The 20,283-nt window shown below is 30.7% G+C and overlaps 1 protein-coding gene across 1 annotated transcript; it reads left to right on the top strand.

Moving 5' to 3' along the window:
• The first annotated feature begins 15,302 nt into the window (after positions 1-15,302).
• LOC105116429 (G-type lectin S-receptor-like serine/threonine-protein kinase At4g27290) lies at positions 15,303-18,879 on the top strand. Its single transcript, XM_011013788.1, has 7 exons — positions 15,303-16,610; positions 16,706-16,834; positions 17,251-17,411; positions 17,510-17,720; positions 17,860-18,097; positions 18,178-18,328; positions 18,405-18,879. The coding sequence occupies exons 1-7, from the start codon at positions 15,332-15,334 to the stop codon at positions 18,708-18,710; spliced, it is 2,475 nt and encodes an 824-aa protein (XP_011012090.1). The 5' UTR covers positions 15,303-15,331; the 3' UTR covers positions 18,711-18,879.
• Positions 18,880-20,283: the final 1,404 nt, after the last annotated feature.

The raw sequence follows: 20,283 nt of genomic DNA, 5'->3' as shown, positions 1-20,283 counted from the left end.
GGAAAGAGTTGAACTTTAAGTTGGTATACTTATGATGTTGAATGTTGATAGGCTAATTTGAAGGTTTTAAAATTAGTAATTAAAGTAATTTATACAAGTAAATGCATGTTGGTATTATGAGAAATGAGCTTGAAAAGAGTATACGTGAATGTTAGAGAATTGGGTGTGTAAAGAAGTAATTGAACCAATGGGAATTTTAGACTAAATGTGTTGCAAATTATAAATTAAATGGGATAGATTTAGAGGAGAGCAAAAATACAATTTTTTTACTATTAGATGGTTGGAAAACTATATATATTAAAGATGAAATATTTAGTAGATAGTGTAGTGTGTCTTAGTTAAGATAGAAGTTGAGGATTGCTTATATTGTACATAAAATTTGTGGATTAGATTGAGTGTTGTGTTTAGCATTAAAGTAACCTGTGAAAGAAAAGGATTGGGAGAGTTATGATAAAATTATGAAATTTTGTTGAAAAATTTGCCAGGTAGTTAGTCTAGAGAATTTTCTTGAAATTTGAAAAGTTAGCCATAGTTAAAGGGTCAAATTGTATTGTCTTAAATGTTTTGGATATTTTAGGGAAATTAAGTAAGATAAGAGAGAGTTATTATGTAAATTCAAAAAGTTTAAGTATAAAAGTTCGAAAAATTTGTATGATTTTGTTGGGCTTTGAAATTTTGATGATGTAAAAGTCTTGAGGGAGAATTTAATTTGGTGATAGAAATGTTGACCTGTGGAGTATGATGGAAAGTTTATGGTTGAGATGGAAGTGGATAATTATTTGAATTTTTGGGATGGAAGTGAACAAGTCGTATTTGCTGGCGTTTGAATATTGCTTCCATTAACAGCAATAAATGAAAAAAATATATAGAGTAGACTAATTAAAACAATCACATATAAATAAAATATAATATTTCTCACATGTTTTACATAATTTTATCATGGTGTTATATATATATATATATATATATATATTTATTTTTTATAATACGGGATATTCGGGTCAATTTACATATATTATAATTAATTTTTGAACCTATTAAACAGTATAAAAGTAAAATAATACGAGAATGACAAATATATATATAAAAAATCAAAAACAGATGTAGAGATAAAGAATTTTTTATCAAAATCGCGAGAGCACATCCTAAGCACATTTATTGATAAGTTTAAGGGTGATGGTAGAATAAATCTACCTAATAATTTTTCAATATTTGAGTGTGGAAAGCTATAGGAAAATGAAAGAAAGGTTACTAAACTCTAAACAGATAAAAATCTGAAATATGGTTGCTTTATTGTTCATAGTAATTTTATATCGGGAGGCATTAATGCTAATATGGGCTTTATTGTTCATGGTAATCTGAAAATATCGAACTGAAATCCCATGTAAAGCCAACAGAAAAAGCTAAACCCAAAACAAAATTCACCAACAATTAACTTCCAGTATTTAATGTGTGTTTGTTGTATTTTACCGTATGAATGTCTCTGATTCTTCTTCATTATAAAAAAATAAAAGGGGTTGTGAGATGAAATTATTGTGCTTTACTCTTTTATAATTTATTATGGATTGGAATAATAAATTTTTTTACTCAATTTTTTTTCAACCATTAAACCCTTTGATCGCAAAACTGATGGCCAATTATATCTTTCTTATTGATTAGAAAAAAAATTAAAAGAAGAAGGATTAATATAAAAAATATAAAAAAATTGTGATGGAAGTCACCGTGTTTAGTTGGCGTGTGGGCCTTTCACCGGACTCTGAAGGGGTCTTCACGGGTGCCGTTGAAATCTTCTCAATGATGCCTTTCTATTAGGGCGACGCGTGTACTGAGGAGAGGTCCGGTGGAGCGCCGATAAGCTTTTCTTCTTTTCATTACTTTCCTCTCTCGTTTTCATTGGTTTTCACACCTCACTCTCTCCCTATCAGAAAAGGAAAGCATTTCAGGCAAGACTGGTGAAAACACAAATAACAACCACCTGGACGCATTCAAGGGAAATCAATATTCATAAGAACACTTTCGTTCAAGTCGCTAGACTCCATGATTCCATCGCCCTTGTACTACGGCAACCCTAGCTGGCCCTTGTAATACGACAATCCTTGCTGCCACTTACCAGAAAGTTCTAAAATGATTGTATAAAATGTAAGGGCATAAGTTAATTAGTCAAGTTTTAATTTTTTTTATAGATTGTTAGTTCAAGTTCTATAAATTTTAATATTATTAGAGATTTATATAGTTTATTAATTTTAAAATTTATAAAATTATTTAAGATATTTATAAATTAACTTGTACATCTATTTTAATTTTAAAAAAAAAAGATTGTTCAAGTTTTAGAGAATTTTCACCGGCCTTTACCAATGCAAAGAAAAGTAAGAGTGCAATAAACAAAATTTTGTTGCCTTGGGACAGCAATGAATCCTTGTTAACTGTCGGTCTTCTTCATCGATAAGAAATCATCAACTTCTTTTCTTTACGATATCCTTGAATCCTGAGATTCTAATAAATGGTGGGCCACTAGGAGGAAATGAAGGTAATCTAGCTGTTGCTATCTATCAACACTCAGCAGTGACCTTACTGAGTGTGTCTCGCTTTCCAATTCAAAGTTCATGTTCCCAAGTCGTCGTCGTCTTCTTCTTCTTCTTCTTTCCTTTTTCTTTTTTATAACAATCGAGAGAGATTTTATTGATACAACTAGATTAACGTTAAGCCAAAGGAAAGCCAACTAATGAAATCTGAAGTGAAGGAATACGAAGGTGATGAAAAGAGGAAGAGAGAAGAGTAAATTCCAAAACTTATATATAAAGCAAAATTACGGTTGGAAGAAATAGAACCTGTTACTTGTTTGTCCATTAGAGGATTCCATCTGAGTTTCTAAACCAATTCATCCACACGTTGATTTGAGAAAGATTCATCATAAACATAAGCATTTTAGGCCATTGAATAGCCTAAAGAAATATAAGGGATAGATTTTGGCTCTAGCTTGATTGGAGTGCAACGTTGGGTAAGTGGTAAACATAGACAATCGAAAGTTTTATAGTTTATGATAATTTGATTTACACCCAAACAAAGCCTCAAAAGGAGAGAGACTGTGAATTAGAAGTTCTCCCCCTATTGTTAGAATAAAGACATTGTATGGGTTTTTGAAAAGTTTTCCAGTAAATTATTAAATTGAGGGAAAATACAACTTGCACCAAATTCTTAAGCCATGGGGTAAAGCTATATATATTTGGTGCGGTGATCAACTGGGATTAAATAATAATGAGAGCCATCTTTGCTAGTTTGAGCCGAAGGTGGAGTGGTTCTTCTTATGGCTATAGTTTGTTGAGGCAAGCAAAGCCTGAGAAGTCGGCGAGGGTAAGTTTAATGACTTTCAAGGAAATTGTGCAATTCCTCAAACATCAAAGAAGTTTCTTGAGCATGAATCAGTCCACCAATACCTTGAAACTCCGAAACAATGCCTTGAAGAATTTAGAGCTTCTTTGGCTACGCATTAGCGTTTGTATTTTTTTAAAAACGCATGAAATAGTCGTTTGGTTATAGATTATTAAACAATCAAAATACAGGGATTCCACCATTTATATGCTGACCGTGATTTTTTGAAAATACTGCTTTTTTACAACTTTCAACAACTTTCAACCTGTGGTTCACGAGTGAATTGTAATGTTCATGTGAATAGTTTAATATTTTTATTAAATATGTTAATTTTTTTAATTGTTTTTTTTTTAAAAATTAGTATAAAATAAATTAAATTTACATGCATTATAATATCAATTTTATATGTAATAATATTTTATCAATTTTATTACAGACTCACAAAATTATAAAAAATATAGTTTTTATTGGCTGAATTTTATACGTAATTGAATTATAAATAGTTTAATGAAATATAAATAATATTTTATATAAATTATTATTTATTTCATGATATAATAATAGTAGTTAATTCTATAATATTTAAATTTAAAACCATTAATATTAACATATATATTTTTAAATTATTTTATAATCTCAATTTCAAAAGAATTCTTAACCAAATATATTAAATTATTTTTTATTTAACTTTAATTTCAACCATAATTTTAATTAAATACTATTTTTTTCAAACCAAATTCAATTAAAAATATTTTTTATAAAATAATTTTTTTAAATCATAACCATAACAATTATTATAATATCAAATATACTTATAAAATATGATATCATCATTGAAATCATGATGATCGATGAGAGTAGTTCATCAACAAGCTTTGTGACTACGTTAAAGAACTCCGTGACCAAACAAGAGTCGTGTTGGATGGTCACAGGTACGTGATTTGCTTGCGTAGAGCTTTTTCAATTTGTTCGAAGCTTAACTGGAGGTGACAGAATTAGAAATTAAAGGGTTTGATGTTAGTGCTGACCGTAAAGAAAACAGCTTAGAGTAGAATGCTGATCTTAGCGTCATTTTCGGAGGTTGAAAATGAATTGGAGGTAGACAATACCATATTTAACTGTTTTTCTGACGGAAATTTTTGGTGTTTAAACTAATATGTCATCGTGCTTCTTGTTTGAATGGATTTATGGATAGATACAAGCCATCAGAAAAAATCTTGTCGGTAATTTTGCTTTACAAACTTATAATACATGTAAAAAAAATTATTTCCTTCAAATATACTGATAAAATAATTTTATTAGTGATATATAATGATATTTATAATAATTTTTTTAACTTTTTAGAATATATTGATAATAATTTTATCGGTAATATAATAGTTATAGTGATATTTTTAGTAATTTTTTTTCAATTCTCTAAAATATAATGACAAAATAAGTCCGTCAGTAACCCTATTCATAATAATTTAAAAATAGTTTTTAAAAAAAATTATTGAAATAAAATAAAAATAATTAAAAATAAATAAATTTGTTTAAAATTCAAGTATTTAAAAATCAATTATCTTAATATAAAAGCCAAATATTTATTACAAGTTTATACATTTAAATACAATAAAATTGAACAAAGATGGTATTGGAAGAGGAGATTAGTCGTATCCGGGACTATAGGGCTAATAAGAGGGTACACATGTACCACCCATTTGTGATTTAATATCTATGAACATTCAGCGGAGTTCTTCATAATCTATAGAGAGTTGTTTATATTTTTCATTGAGATGGGTGATACATTCTTGCACTCCTTGATATAACAAGGTCGTGAACTCCAGATACTAGGTGCTTGGGACCAATTGTGAGCTCTTTAAGGTTGAAACACTATGAGTCGTTTACAAGTTATTGGTCGTAGTGTTAGAGAGTCTGTCCAACCAATTTGTATCGGGTCCACTAAATGATCTTGCCTTTAACCACAAATGCAGATTGAAATCTGGATGGGTTGAAGAATCGTCGATGTATCTCTCCTTCAACCAGTTATTATATGTCTCCTGAAAATTAAAAATGAAATCATCAAATTCAAGAAAATAATAACATAAGAAAGAAAACGGTTGAAAAAAAACTTACCACAAAGAGTTGATCTTAGTTGTCAGTGAATTTCTCCATCCCTTTTTAACGGTCTTTATTCCACACGTACATTTACACAAAAAAGCTCCATTGGACTTGGCTCATATCCAAGAGTCGTAACCTATTAGATAATAATGTTATCAGTTAAATATATTTATAAATAAAAACAAATTAATTAAAATAAATTTTACCATTCGCTTTGCATGCGAAACAAACGGAACTAAGCCGCCGGTATACATGGTAATTGAAATGTGAATTTTTCGACTTTAGTTCCTCATACTGGACTGTGATCATTGTGTGAAATGCTCGGACATCATGTGCTGAATATATTTCACCCATATATTCTCTGAGATGTATGACAACCTGGAATCCTTCTAAACTGTCATATCATTCCAATCGAGTAGAGCGTTTTCTTTGGTATATTTTTTAGATTTTTTTTTTGCCTCGTACAAAAAATCACGCAACCTATATGGTACAAACATATATATATATATATATATATATATATATATATGAGTGAATGAAAAATGAAAATTTAATATTTGGAATTAAAAAATATATATATCCTAACTTCGATATTGTTACTTAGTTATAGTGTAATTCTCTCAAACCGTATATATATGAGTAAATGAAAAATAAAATTTTAATATTTGAAATTAAAAAAATATATATCCTAACTTTGATATTGTTATTTAGTTAAAGTGTAATTCTCTTAAACCCTCTTCGCAACATTATCATTTGCTCTATTCCACTCAAATTTAGCCTTGCAATATATATATATAAAAAAAAAAAACACTTAATAATTTCAATAAAGTAAATGAATTAACATAATAAATAGTAAAAATTTTGAGTTAATACCAACCATAAATCTTATAAACCATGCATTAGCCTGTGGTTTTCATCTATGATGTTTGGAAACCTACCTCATTGAAACAATAAAATTTTCATTGAAGATTTAAATGATGATGTTATTATTCAAGTAGCCTCAATATTTGCGAATCTAAAAATGAAATATTACTTGTTCATAAATATCTTGTGCTCATGACGTGCAATTAATTTTCTCCAACACATCTACATAAATTTATAAAAAAAACAATTTTTATTTTTTAAAATAAAAATTCCACACCACCTTCCCTATACAGAAAACAACCTAAAATTTTTAATCTTGCAAATAGACAACATATATACCACAAACTAGTTGATTTTTTTTTTTTACCAATAATTTTGAATAATTCAATTTCGTAGAAAATTCTCATTTTTTGTGTGATAATATTTTTAATCCTAAATTGAAAAGAATTTCTTAATTAAATTTAATCCTATATATTCAATTGAAATTGAACAACAAATTTGAAAATAACAATTAAAATTCATCAAAACAATAAAAAATTATTGCCATAACAATTAAAATTCAACACAACTATTACATCATGAAATTATAAAGAACAAATAATTGAACAAAAGCATAGACAAAAAAGAAAAGATATTACAAAAAGAAATATAGGTTTAAGGAATGAAACATTCTTACCTTAATGGTGTGCTTAATTTGATAGTTGAACTAGGTTTTGATATAAAAAAAAATGCATAGTTAAAAAACCTTAGAAAAGAAGAAAATACTTCAAAAAATTTACCTAGATATATATGTTGATTGTATTGATAGAAAGAAAGCTTAATTTATAGCCTTGATGTTTGAGAGAGAGTGTAATAATAGATTAGTGAGGAGAGAATTTGAGAAAAAACTAATATTTAGCTAAGAAAAAAAATAAAGTTATGATGCACTCATTGTGCTTTTATACTATGTTTAAGGAATATAATTACTGACAAAATATTAAATCCTATTACTTTTAAATAGTTTATCATTGATTCTATTAGTAAATTTCTTTTAAATTTTTGTTTCACACTAAAAAATTCAAAAACCCCTTCAGATTTTATCATTCTTTCCATGATTTTGTTGGTAAAATAGTCAATAGTTAATAATTAGAAATACATTAATTACCAATGCATTGAAACTCACAGTCCCTTGGTGATTCTGTTAAGAAACCTGCATCTCAGTTAGTAAAAGCATTTAGTGCCAACACATTATAATTCACAATCCGTCAAAGATTCCACTGGCAATATGAAAACTTTAATTGTTATCACTGATATTTAAAAGGAACAATTTCCTTTGCCTCTAGGAAATATATTCACAGAAACAGAATTTTGGTATACCTATTTGTAATTGGTTTCATTGATAGTGCCAGGGAGAAGGGGAACCGTTCCTTTCACCTTCAGATTTTTTTCATTCCATCTATGATTTTATTGATAAAATAGTCAATAGTCAATAGTTAGACATGCATTAATTACTAGCGTGTTGGAATTTGTATTTCGTTGATAATTCTGTTGGGAAACCTACAACTCAGTTAGTAAAAGAATTCAGTGCCAACATGTTGTGATTTGCAATCCATCGAAGATTCTATTAGCAACATGAAAGCTTTAATTGTCATCACTGACATATGAAGGGAACAGTTTTCTTTGCCTCTAGAATATACTGATACTATCTGTGTGTAATTTGTTCTATGAACAGTGCAAGGGAGAAGGGGACCAATTCCCTTCGCCTATAAAATATATTGACAGAAACAAAATTTTGGTATACCCTTTTGTAATTTGTTTCATGGATAGTGCCAAGGAGAAAGGGAACCATTCCTTTCACCTTTAGAATATACCATCAAGAACCCTTTTTAGATTTTTTAATTCCATCCATGATTTTATTGGTAAAATAGTCAATAGTCAATAGTTAGAAATGCATTAATTACCAGTGTGTTGGAATTCACAATCTGTTTGTGATTCTGTTACGAAACCTACAACTCAGTTAGTAAAAGCATTCAGTGCCAACACATTGTAATTCGTAATCCGTCAGAGATTTTATTAGCAATATGAAAACTTTAATTGTTATCACTGATATTTAAAAGGAACAATTTTCTTTGCCTCTAGAATATACTGACGTTACTCGTGTGTAATTTGTTATATGAACAGTGCGAGGGAGAAGAGGAACAATTCCCTTCGCTTATGAAATATATTGATAGAAACAGACTTTTAGTATTCCTGTTTGTAATTTGTTTCATGGATAATGCCAAGGAGAAGGGGAACTGTTCCTTTTTCCTTTAGAATATACTTAAAGAAATAGACCATTGGTACACCTATGTGCAATTTATTCCATGAATAATGCTAAAGAGAAGGGGAGCATTTCCCTTTGCCTTTGCAATATACCAACAAAAACAGACCATCGATATGCCCATGTGTCATAAACAAACCAATGAAAACAAACTTGTGCTTGTCCATTAGAGCTCAGAACAACATTCAACTCCTCAGCGTTAACATTAACAAAGCTATTCTCGGTGACATAAAAATTTGAATTTTTTTCAAAGTCAATCGATAGAGTAACTCAATATAGATAAACTAATTCACTAACTTGAAAGACTGTCTCCCATATTTGATTCATCATTCTCATCTTGAACAACCTTGACACAACCTCTAGGCTTCGTTTTCAATATAGATAACCAATTAACTCTTGAATGATCCTTTATAAAGGAACAAGTGAATGTGTAATAAACTTTTTGGCATTGCTTCATGAAAACAAAGACATTGTTGACGTGCGGAGTCTAGCTTTTGAATTAATTTTGACCAAACCGTGATAGGATCTACTCTAATTCCTCTATCAATGATGTCATACAAATAGCATTTGAATAAAAATATTCTATTTTACTCACTATGATATTGTAATTCAATTACCTTTTCTAATTTCTCATAATAGTTAATTTTAAACTCATTAGAAGTCGATCTCTTAAACAAACCCACTATTATACCTTTCTACCCTGCCCATATTTTTCAGTATAAAACGTGTCCATTAACAAAATACTTATTATAGCACTTCACCTTTCTTTCAGAACCTAGACTTAGTAAAGACAATGTAATACTAATTAACATTCCCTTCAATTTATAAATTTGGTACAAAAAGTATAACAATGAACAAGGAATAAGAAATATGTAATTAAATTATATATCCTAATAGATAATGATAATTAAACAGTACTTACTTGTGTTCTGAATCACGTAAAAAATTGTTTATATTGTAATTGAAAGATTTTGAATGTGGTTAGTTGTGAGTTTTTAGACAGTAAAAATTGATTATGTTGCCTATAAGGTAGTCAACAATGTATGATTTTGTGATATTAAAAAAGAGAAATAGTTCATTAATAACAAATTTTAAGTAGTATATTTACTAAATAAAAAGTCTCAGTTCATCACAGTTAAATAGCACATAATTATGTGCTTGCCTGAATTCTATTTCGAACAAATATCTTCCTCTAACAGCATTTTTTGGTGTAGGTCATCTAGGATTGGAGAATATTGACAAGTTCCCACTTGATTGATTTTTGTTCTTAATTAAGGCTTAAAATAGTATGATATAAATGTTGAGATTTCTTCAATAATCTATGCCTCATATATCAAAGTCTCAACATGCACCTTGTTTTTAAGTTTTCTTTTAAAGTTGAACAAACACCTTTATGAAATTAAAGGAATGTTTTAAATTATAAAAAATGATGAAAATAAATTATTAATTACATTGCATGTGTAATCTCTAACTTCTCCAATGGATATATCCATCTATACTAAACTAAGTCTCTAACTTTTTACTTAAACAGTAAATGCATAGGTAGATGTTCCATCGAGTTTAAAAATGATAAAGAGAATACCATCTCAAGTTTGCATATTGTCTAGGCAATATTCATTTCAAGCCTCTCATTGTGTTGTGTCTATAACTTATTAGAGCATATATCTCTAAAGAAATAATTGATTTATTTGAATGCGTCTCATATCCCCTTTGGCAATAAATCTTGATAAGCTAATGAAATGAGTGTTTGCATAAATATGTAGCAGTCATGACTTTTCATTCCATACAATCTGCAATCCTCAAAATTAACCAACCTTGAAATGTTTAAGGCATGTTCATTAGGAAAACATAGAGTCTTAAGCTATTGGTAGACAAGTAGTTATGAATTTTTATCTTGGGCAAAGCTTGCTTTGGACTTAACAACCTGTGACCCAACATAAACCAACTTCATATTTTTACGATAATAAAACAAAATCATATTTATTATAGCCTTGATGTTATCTTTTATCTTTCCTTTTACATCTATAACCGTGTTGAACATGTTCTCAAACACGTTATTTTCTATGTGCATGATTATAACGGGAAAGATTGGTCTTCCAAAAAGGAAGCTCTTAAAAAAACTTTGCTTTATCGAATTATAGGTCAAACCGAAACTAAAAAATTTTTGCTTACCAAATTGAAAACCAAACACAATGTCAACGTACTTTGACACCATGTCATATAATTCTTCACCTGAAAGATACGATGGTGCAACATCTTTTTTAATTCTACCAACAAAGAAGTCTTTTTTGTTCTTTTTGTACTTATGATCCATTAACAAGAACTGCCAATGGTAGTAAAAAAGGCACTTTACCACCATTATTATGTGAATGCCTTGTTATTTTCCATGCAGTAACATACTAGTTTTCCATACATGCTCCAAGCAAAAATCATTTCATAAACTGAGAAATCATTGATAGTCCACATTAAAGATGCCTTCATGAGAAAATTCTTTTTCATCGATACATCATAAGTCAAAGCCCTAAATGACCACAACTACATCAACTCATCAATCAACGTCCAAAGACAAGCATATATATTCCAGCCCTTACTATTAGGACCAGATATGACTATAGATAAAAACATAAACTCTGGCCTCATACATATCCTCGAAAGCAAGTTGTAAATCATGAGTATAACCGGCCAACAAGAATAGGGAGCAGCAAATAACTCGAATAAACTGAATTTGTTTGTACATAACCCAGACACACGTTCCTTGATTCAATTAAAAAGTGAGGATGCTCATTGTTAAAGTGTTCTCATGCTTCATCATTAAAAGGGTGTACCATTACTCTATCCATCATATCACGTGATTGGTGTCATGTCATGTGTCTAATAGTTTTTAGTCACATGAATAACCTCTACAATTTAATTGTGATTGAAAAGTATCTAAATTTTTTATGTGCAACAAAGGTCTTTCCCATGCTATTTTTGGGTTTATAATAGGTATACCTATATGTTCTACACTCAGTCAGCTCAACATTTTTAAGGTAATACAACATGCAGAAGTTTAGACACATGTCAATTTTCTGGTATCCTAGATCAAGAGATTTCATCATGGACTTTACAATATAAAAATTATTTTTCAGCTTATATCATTAAGGTAAAATGCTTCTCGCTCATTTGACAATTTTGTTATAACCCACCTCACTCAACCCATAATCCAACTTGATGGTGAACACCTGTGTAACGAGCTATAATTTCCTATGATTTATACAACCATCTCATAATAGTTTGTCAAAATCTTTGAAAATATAAAAAAAATCTTGTTACGTCTGCATAACATGGATTCATTCTCAGGGCATCCATAATCAAAGTCCTATAAAAATTACTATTATTATCTACAACTCCTTATATATTGTTAATACTAGAAGTTGACCCAACCATCTTTTCTATCATGGTCTCGTAAGAAACAAATGGCTCTATATGTGCATAACAACACAAATATTCCTCCATTAACCCTTTTTGTAGAACATGCATCGTTATAACATTTGAAATAAGAAACCTTTTTAATTTTATACTTTTTGCCTGAACACCTTATACTGTCTCCACTAATATTTCTTAGATTAAATATTGCGTAATTAATAAAACCTTAAACTCTATTACAATAATTTATCCTCCACAATCTTTAGGATGAATCTTGATACATCCATGAATAATCATCCATCACTTCTACCAAACCTATATCAAATAATGATGAAAACATGTATTAATTAACTTCGTTAACTGAATAAATTTGAAAAAAAAAATTGTTTAGCTCAAGATTATTCAACCTATTTTAATATTTATCTTAATTCATTATTAATTATTTACATAGATACAAATTTGTACACATTACAGAAATCACACCTCGAAAATAAAATCAACAAAATATAAAATGAACTCATTAAATAAGTCATTATTTATTTTATCACAAAACATCTAAATTAATAATTCGATATAAGTTTCAACAATTTACAAACAAATAAAATTTTATAAAATATAAAACAAGCAAAACATGTACATTTGTAGTATAGCGTGAGCTATACACTGGCATAATTTAAAAACAATCACATATTACAAATTAACCAAAATAACCAGATGAACACAAACAAATATAATTAATATAAAAAATCAAACTCAGTAATAATGGTCTGCTATTAGTTTTTCCTGACTGGGCGGTGTTTAGCTGTTGGGTTCTGACATGGGGGAGAGGGATCTACGATTAGACATGAAGGAATGGACGTGGCTTTTTTTTTCTTTGGGTGATCTCAGCTTCTTTTGTTTTGGCCTTTGTTTTAGGGATCTACTATTTCTTAGTTGTTTTGTCCTCTAGTTTATAAAAGATTTTATAACTCACTGTGCTTACCTTTTTATCTCAATTTATTTCTCTTTCTCTATACCTTTTTTTTTTTTCTATATCTTTTCCCTTTTTTATAAAATATTTTATCTCTTCTTTATCAGAAATTAAAGTCCTATATTTATCTTGGTCCTCTTCTTTTTAATCACTATTTCACCATCTTATTATTATTATTTTAGTTTTTGAGCTTTTTTCCTTTTCAAAAACATATTTAAAAAATGGAGTTTTAAAATGGATTATGGTACGTAGTTTCCTCTCTCTTGTGTAAAGACAATGAATTTATATATATATATATATATATATATATATATATTAACTTTGTATAATAAGTTTGTGGAGAAAATTACACTGGAAAATGAAAGAGATTATTTTGGGATCCACATAAATAAAAATAAAAGGAATTAACTTGAAATCCTCTCAAATCAAAATAGAAAGGGATCTTTTTAGGATCTATGTATAGATAAAATTAAAGAATTAATTTGGAATTCAAGCAAATAAAAATGAAATAATCAACTTGAGATCTATACAAAGAAAACTAAAATGATTAACTCAGGATCTATGCAAATAAAAACATGAAAGGACAAACTTTGGATCTATAGAAATAAAACTAAAAGGATCAACTTGGGATCCACCTTAAAAAAATAATGATTAATTATAAAATTGTTTGACAATAATAGAAGTTTGATAAGAGATAAGATGCATAGTTTCATCAATGAAATTAATTTCATATTGCAACTATATTTTTTTAATATAAATATCAACACTAATAATTAATAATAATTCTTCAACATGTATGATTATGTCTTACTTTAAAAATTATCATAATTCTTCAACATCTCTTAAAAAATAATATTCATAATTAAATTAATGTGAATAATAATAACAATAACAATAATAATCATAATAATAATTAACTATCAAATAGAGAATGATAGGGTTTTTTAATCAATAATCATTGGCTCAATTATTAAAATTAAGCGCTCTTCCAATATAAATTACTCAAGCACCTTTTCCTTGTCTATTATTCCTTTTGTCAATTATTGATTCCTTTAATAACAATCTAATGTGACACAAGTAATTGATTACATGTTCCTTTGTTCATCAAAATCAAACATATTCATGGAATTTAAACACTGAAATAAAAATACAGGTAACTTTAAATATTACAAAATACATATTAAATTAAAAATATAATTAATTTTGATTTTATTATTTTAATTTTTAAATGATTAATTAAAATATTAAGCAAATTTTATAAAATTTCTCACAACATGCATAGTATATGCTATATAACATTTCATAATATTTGGTTAATGTCTTAATATATAATGAAGATAGAGAAATAAATAAATGTATTTCTATACTAATTTTGAAGTGAATTTGTATTCTTTTTGTCTTTTTTAATTAAAAAAAAGAAGTAACAAACGCAACCTTAATGCGAGAGAACTGTCCCTTTTTTTTTTAAGGATGACAGGGTTACTACATTTGTCCTCTATAAAAGCATTAAGGCAAGAGTGGTGAACGACATCAACTTCGACGCATTCAAGGGAAATCAACAAGTCACTAGACTCATTACCCATGACTCCAACGCCATTGTAATCCGGCAACCCTGGCTGCCACTTATTTGGCCGTAGGTATAGACTAATTCGGCCATAGGTATAGCCGTAGTTATATGTACCTTTCAGCTGTCACTTGTAAGCGAAGAAGTTCAAACCCGATTGTCCAAGTTTCAGAGAATTTTCACCAGCCTTTACGAATGCAAAGAAAAGTAAGAGTGCACCGAGGGGTTTGGCCTAGCGGTGGAAGGAGTTTGTCTTCTTCCACTACATATGGGTTTGAGCTCTAGCATATACGTTTATTATCCCTGTGATACTTTACATGCTTACTGAGTTTGCAAGGTATTCAGTGGACCGTGAAAAGTGGTGCGCACAAGTTAACCCGAACACCCCCGCATAAATCAAAAACAAAAAGTAAGAGTGCAATAAACAAAATTTGGTTGCCTTGGGACAGCAATGAATCCTTGTTAACTGTCGGTCTTCTTAATCGATAAAAAAATCATCAATTTCATTTCTTTACGATATCCTTAAATCCTGAGATATAGATGGTGGGCCACTAGGAAGAAATGAAGGTAATCGTTGCTATCTATCATCATCGAACAATGTCCTTTCTGTGTATCGTTTTCCAATTCAAAATTCATATTTCCCAAGTCTATAGTACTGCAATCATGCAGCTAGCCAACAGTACTTTTTTATTTTTTGAGAATGCTACAGGATGTATTTCCATAACCAGAAAGGGATTGAACAGCTTGAAAATTAGACATCATGAGTATGATCCTTGATCTTATATTTACCGGTACTAATGTACTTATTTTCCTGTTGAAGTTCTCCATAGCCCTTGACAGCATTAGTTCATCAGAATCTATGGGTGATGGAAAGACATTGGTCTCCAGAGATGGAACCTTTGAGCTCGGTTTCTTTAGTCCTGGCTTTTCCAACAATAGATACTTGGGAATATGGTACAAGATCATCCCAGATAGAACCACTGTTTGGGTTGCAAACCGGCTTCATCCTATCAATGATTCTTCTAGCTTGTTAAAGATAGACGACACCGGAAATCTTGTAATTCTCAGAAATAACAGTGATATTGTTGTTTGGTCTTCAAATACAACAATAAAAGCTCAAAGTCCAATACTACAACTTCTGGATTCCGGGAATCTGGTCTTACGAGACAAAAATGATGGAAATAATGGAATCTTATGGCAGAGTTTCGACTATCCATGTGATACAATGTTACCAGGAATGAAGCTTGGGTGGGACTTAAGGACAGGATTTGATCGGTATCTTTCATCTTGGAAGAGCTTGGATGATCCATCTCCTGGAGACTTTACTTGGGGGGTGCAACCAGAGGGTAACCCTGAGATGGTAAGCTGGAAGGGCTCAAGCAAGTACTACCGGAGTGGCCCATGGAATGGAATTGGATTCAGTGGTGCCCCAGAGATAAGGCCTAACCCATTTTTTAGTTTCAGTTTTATCTCAAACGACAAGGAACTGTACTATACATATAATCTCAATAATAAATCTATAATCACCAGGATAGTTTTGAACCAAACAACGTATCATCGTCAGCGATACATATGGAGTGAAGAAACTCGAAGTTGGATTCTATATGTTTCCGTGCCGAGAGATTACTGTGACAATTATGGTCTTTGTGGTGCAAATGGAAAGTGCATTACTAGTGCCATGCCGGTCTGTCAATGTCTAGAAAAATTCAAGCCAAAGTCACCAGAGGCATGGAACACAATGGACTGGTCTCATGGGTGTAAGCGAAATAAGGAATTAGAATGTCATAATGGTGATGGGTTCATCAAATTCGACGGGCTCAAATTGCCGGATGCTAAAGATTGTTGGGTCAACAAAACTATGAATCTCAAGGAATGCAGGGCTAAATGCTTACAAAACTGTTCTTGTACGGCGTATACAAATTTTGATATTAGAGGAGGAGGCAGTGGCTGTGCTATTTGGTTTGGTGATCTGATGGATATCAGACAGGTTTTGGCTGGAGGCCAAGAACTATATATTCGGGTGCTCGCCTCAGAAATAGGTATGTGAATAAGCCACTGAAGTTAAATCATTTCCTTGATCACAGCTTCTTTAGCGGATTTCTAACTATATATTCTTCATTTAACATTATCAAAGCTGACCGTGAAGAGGCTAAAGCTAAACCTAAAATGAAGATTGCAGTGATAACTACAGCTACCATTTTCGTGGTCTTGGGGATACTAGCGGCCAGCTATTGCCTCTGGAAAAGCAAGGCAAAGTGTTCAGGTAAGTTGCTTAGACACTTTCACTAAATTAATGATCATCTGGTTTGCTTTAAATTTATATTAGGGTTTTTAATGAATGGAAACAATAAATAGTTTGAACAATTTATTCGTACATGGTGGACAAATTTTCGTGTATCCTGTGAAAGAAATTTGTTAAATGTTCCTCGATCAGTAGAATTTTAGCACCGAAAATAACATGTTAGCAGTGCCAGCTGCTGTATTTATTGCCATGAAAGGAGCCAATTTACCTGAATCAGTACAACAGTTGGACTATCAACACTCTTTCTAGCTATAAGCATTGATGTTTGGCATCGCATTTCATTTTAGTATCAATTCACAGACGTCATCAGCTAAATAGGATTGATCTAATGTTCTGATCATTTTCAGCTCATCTAAAAGTTTATTTCCCTGTTCTAGATAGAATGGAAAACTACAGGAAAAATGATCATGAGATCGATGATGGACAAAAGGAAGACTTGGAGTTACCACACTTTGAGTTCACAGCAGTAGCTAATGCCACCAACAACTTTTCAATCAACAATAAGTTGGGAGAAGGCGGATATGGACCTGTCTACGGGGTAAACATTATAAATATTTAGCAAACTTACTACAAGAGAACCTAGGCATTTTGTTTCATGCAGAACAACACAAGTATTTTATAAACTTTATCTTTTAGGGTATGCTAGAAGATGGACAAGAAATTGCTGTGAAGAGGCTGTCAAGGAGTTCCGGGCAAGGATTAAATGAGGTCAAAAATGAAGTGATACTGATGAAAAAGCTTCAGCACAGAAATCTTGTGAAGCTTCTCGGTTGCTGCATTCAGAGAGAGGAGAAAATGCTGATTTATGAATACATGCCCAACAGAAGCCTGGACTCCTTCATTTTCGGTAAGGACCCCTAGTAACCTAATAAACTTAGTTGGCCTAAAAATGAAAAGAGGTGTTATAGGTTTTTTGTTGCTATCGAATTTGTTGTTTTGGTATTCAAATAGCAGTTTGGCCTGATATGAAAACATGACGTTGTTAGATCAGGCAAAAGGTAAACTGCTAGGCTGGTCCAGGCGTTTCAACATTATCTGTGGGACTGCAAGGGGGCTTCTCTATCTACACCAAGATTCCAGATGGAGAATCGTACATAGAGATCTCAAAGCAAGTAATGTCTTACTTGATAATGACATGAATCCAAAAATTTCTGATTTTGGTTTGGCTAGAATGTTTGTGGCTGGCCAAACTGAAGGCGAGACAAGCAAAGTGATCGGAACTTAGTAAGACATCTGATCCATGAGCTAGATTTAACATTCATATACTAGCATTTATGTGCTCTTATTTTAATGGCTTTCTGCAGTGGTTACATGGCGCCAGAATATGCTACTGATGGTCTATTCTCAGTGAAATCTGATGTCTTTAGTTTTGGTATCTTACTGCTTGAGATAATAAGTGGAAAGAAAAGTAGAGGGTTTTACCATCCAGACAATAGTCAAAGCCTTATTGGACATGTAAGTATTGAGGGTTAAATTGCTTTGTTATATGTGATGAGTTAGAGAATGACAAAAAGTCCTTCGTATGTGTTAGGCATGGAGATTGTGGAATGAAGGCAAAGCATTAGATTTGATTGACTCACTGAGAGATGAGTCACACAATCCGTCAGAAGTGATGAGATGTATACACGTTAGCCTCCTATGCGTGCAACAACATCCAGATGACAGGCCATGCATGGCCTCTGTAGTATGGATGTTGGGAGGAGAGAGAGCATTGCCTAAGCCCAAAGAACCTGGTTTTCTTAATCACAGAAGTCCGCACGAATCAAGTTTCACTTCCAGCAATTTTGGATTATCTTCAACCAATAAAATTACCGCCTCACTCTTAGAGCCTCGGTAGCAAATTGCCGAATCAAATTTTCACCAATTTCATAAAGTGTAGAATGTTAGACTTATATGGCTTTATCTGATTAGCTAGACTGGAATTATATTAAGGTCCTGTTGAAAACTTTGGAGCTGGATGATCAATTGTTCTTATTGTGTTACTGAATTAGGTTCAGTTTTCCATATATATATATGCGTGCATGCATGCATTATGGTCTTAAGATTTTATTAGTGTACTAATGTGTATACAATGCCATTGGTTACATGATTCTCACATTGTCAACAATGTTAGGGTGGTTTCACAATTCTCAGAACGCCATTAGTTTTGCAGATAATAAGCACCATAACTTATGTTTAATCAACCAATTAATAACACTAATCTAATCTTAGCTAAACCACAAGTGATGTAGCCGGGCAGGAAGAAAGTGAATGTTTTGAGCAGTCAAATAAAGATCTGCCACTGTTTGATGGGATCTACACTAACAAATCATGCAGATAGGATATATTTAACGACCAGTGGAACGAAGTTAAGCCCAATAAGAAATCAAGTCATGATAGACCAATAATCATAACTTTTGATCAGATTATTGGATCAAATTCAATTTTTTTTCAAGTGATTTTAAAGGCCTCGTTCTGCAGTGGTATCAACATCATTGTACTAGCCAGTTTAGTATTTTTTTTCTTGATTTTTCTGGATTTTTTGAAGTTCTCAGTTCAGAACAATTTGTAATCTTTCTAAAGGGATTGTTATTTTCCAATAAATTTATGTTCTGTTCTTATGTTTCCCTCTAGAAGGTCTACCCTGCGAAGTTCATATGTAAAAGGGTTATAGAAGACTATAGGCTCAGATATAATTGTCTTGGATTTGCTCTGAATTCTGATGTTAGGAAATGGAAAATTGATAGAGGTCAGAATCAGATTGATTTTCAAAGCTAATTTGGTGTTCACATTTCTGTCATTGAATTTAAGGTTATTCACCAGGAATAGCATTTGAAGGAATGCCAGTCAGGGTCTTAGCACATAAATATAGCAAAAAAAACAGAGACTATAATGGGATTAGTAGTTTTTAAAACAATTAATTGTTAATGAATTATCTATAACAACAGGCTCAATTCATAAAAGTATAAGGAAAATAAATGAAACCATAGTTTTTAGGAAATAAATTGAATGAAAATTGCATTTGTTATCCCAAAAAAAACAAAGCAAGGCCATAATCAAAATATCATAACCTGATGGCAGTTAAAGCAAGGCTACTGCAATGCTTTTTTATTGTTTTGTTGAATTTTAATCGTTACTTTCAATTTTTTTGCTCAATTTCAATTGAATATATAAGATTAAATTTAATTAAACAAAATTCTTTTCAATTTAGGATTAAAAAAATTATCATGTAGAAATGAGAATTTTCTACAAAATTAAATTATTCAAAATTATTGGTAGAAGTAAAATAAAATTAACTGGTTTGTGGCATATATATTGTCTATTTGTAGGATTAAAAATTTTGAGTAGTTTCTTATGTAGGAGAGGTGCTACCAAATTTTTATAAAGAAAAATTAAAATTCTTTATTTTTTTCTGTAACTTTTTATAGATG

This window comes from Populus euphratica, unplaced genomic scaffold (assembly GCF_000495115.2).
Source record: "Populus euphratica unplaced genomic scaffold, PopEup_1.0 scaffold940.1, whole genome shotgun sequence".
In the NCBI taxonomy this organism is placed as follows: Eukaryota; Viridiplantae; Streptophyta; class Magnoliopsida; order Malpighiales; family Salicaceae; genus Populus; species Populus euphratica.
The sequence above is the reverse complement of the archived record's forward strand: the minus strand, read 5'-3'. Positions and strand labels throughout refer to the sequence as shown.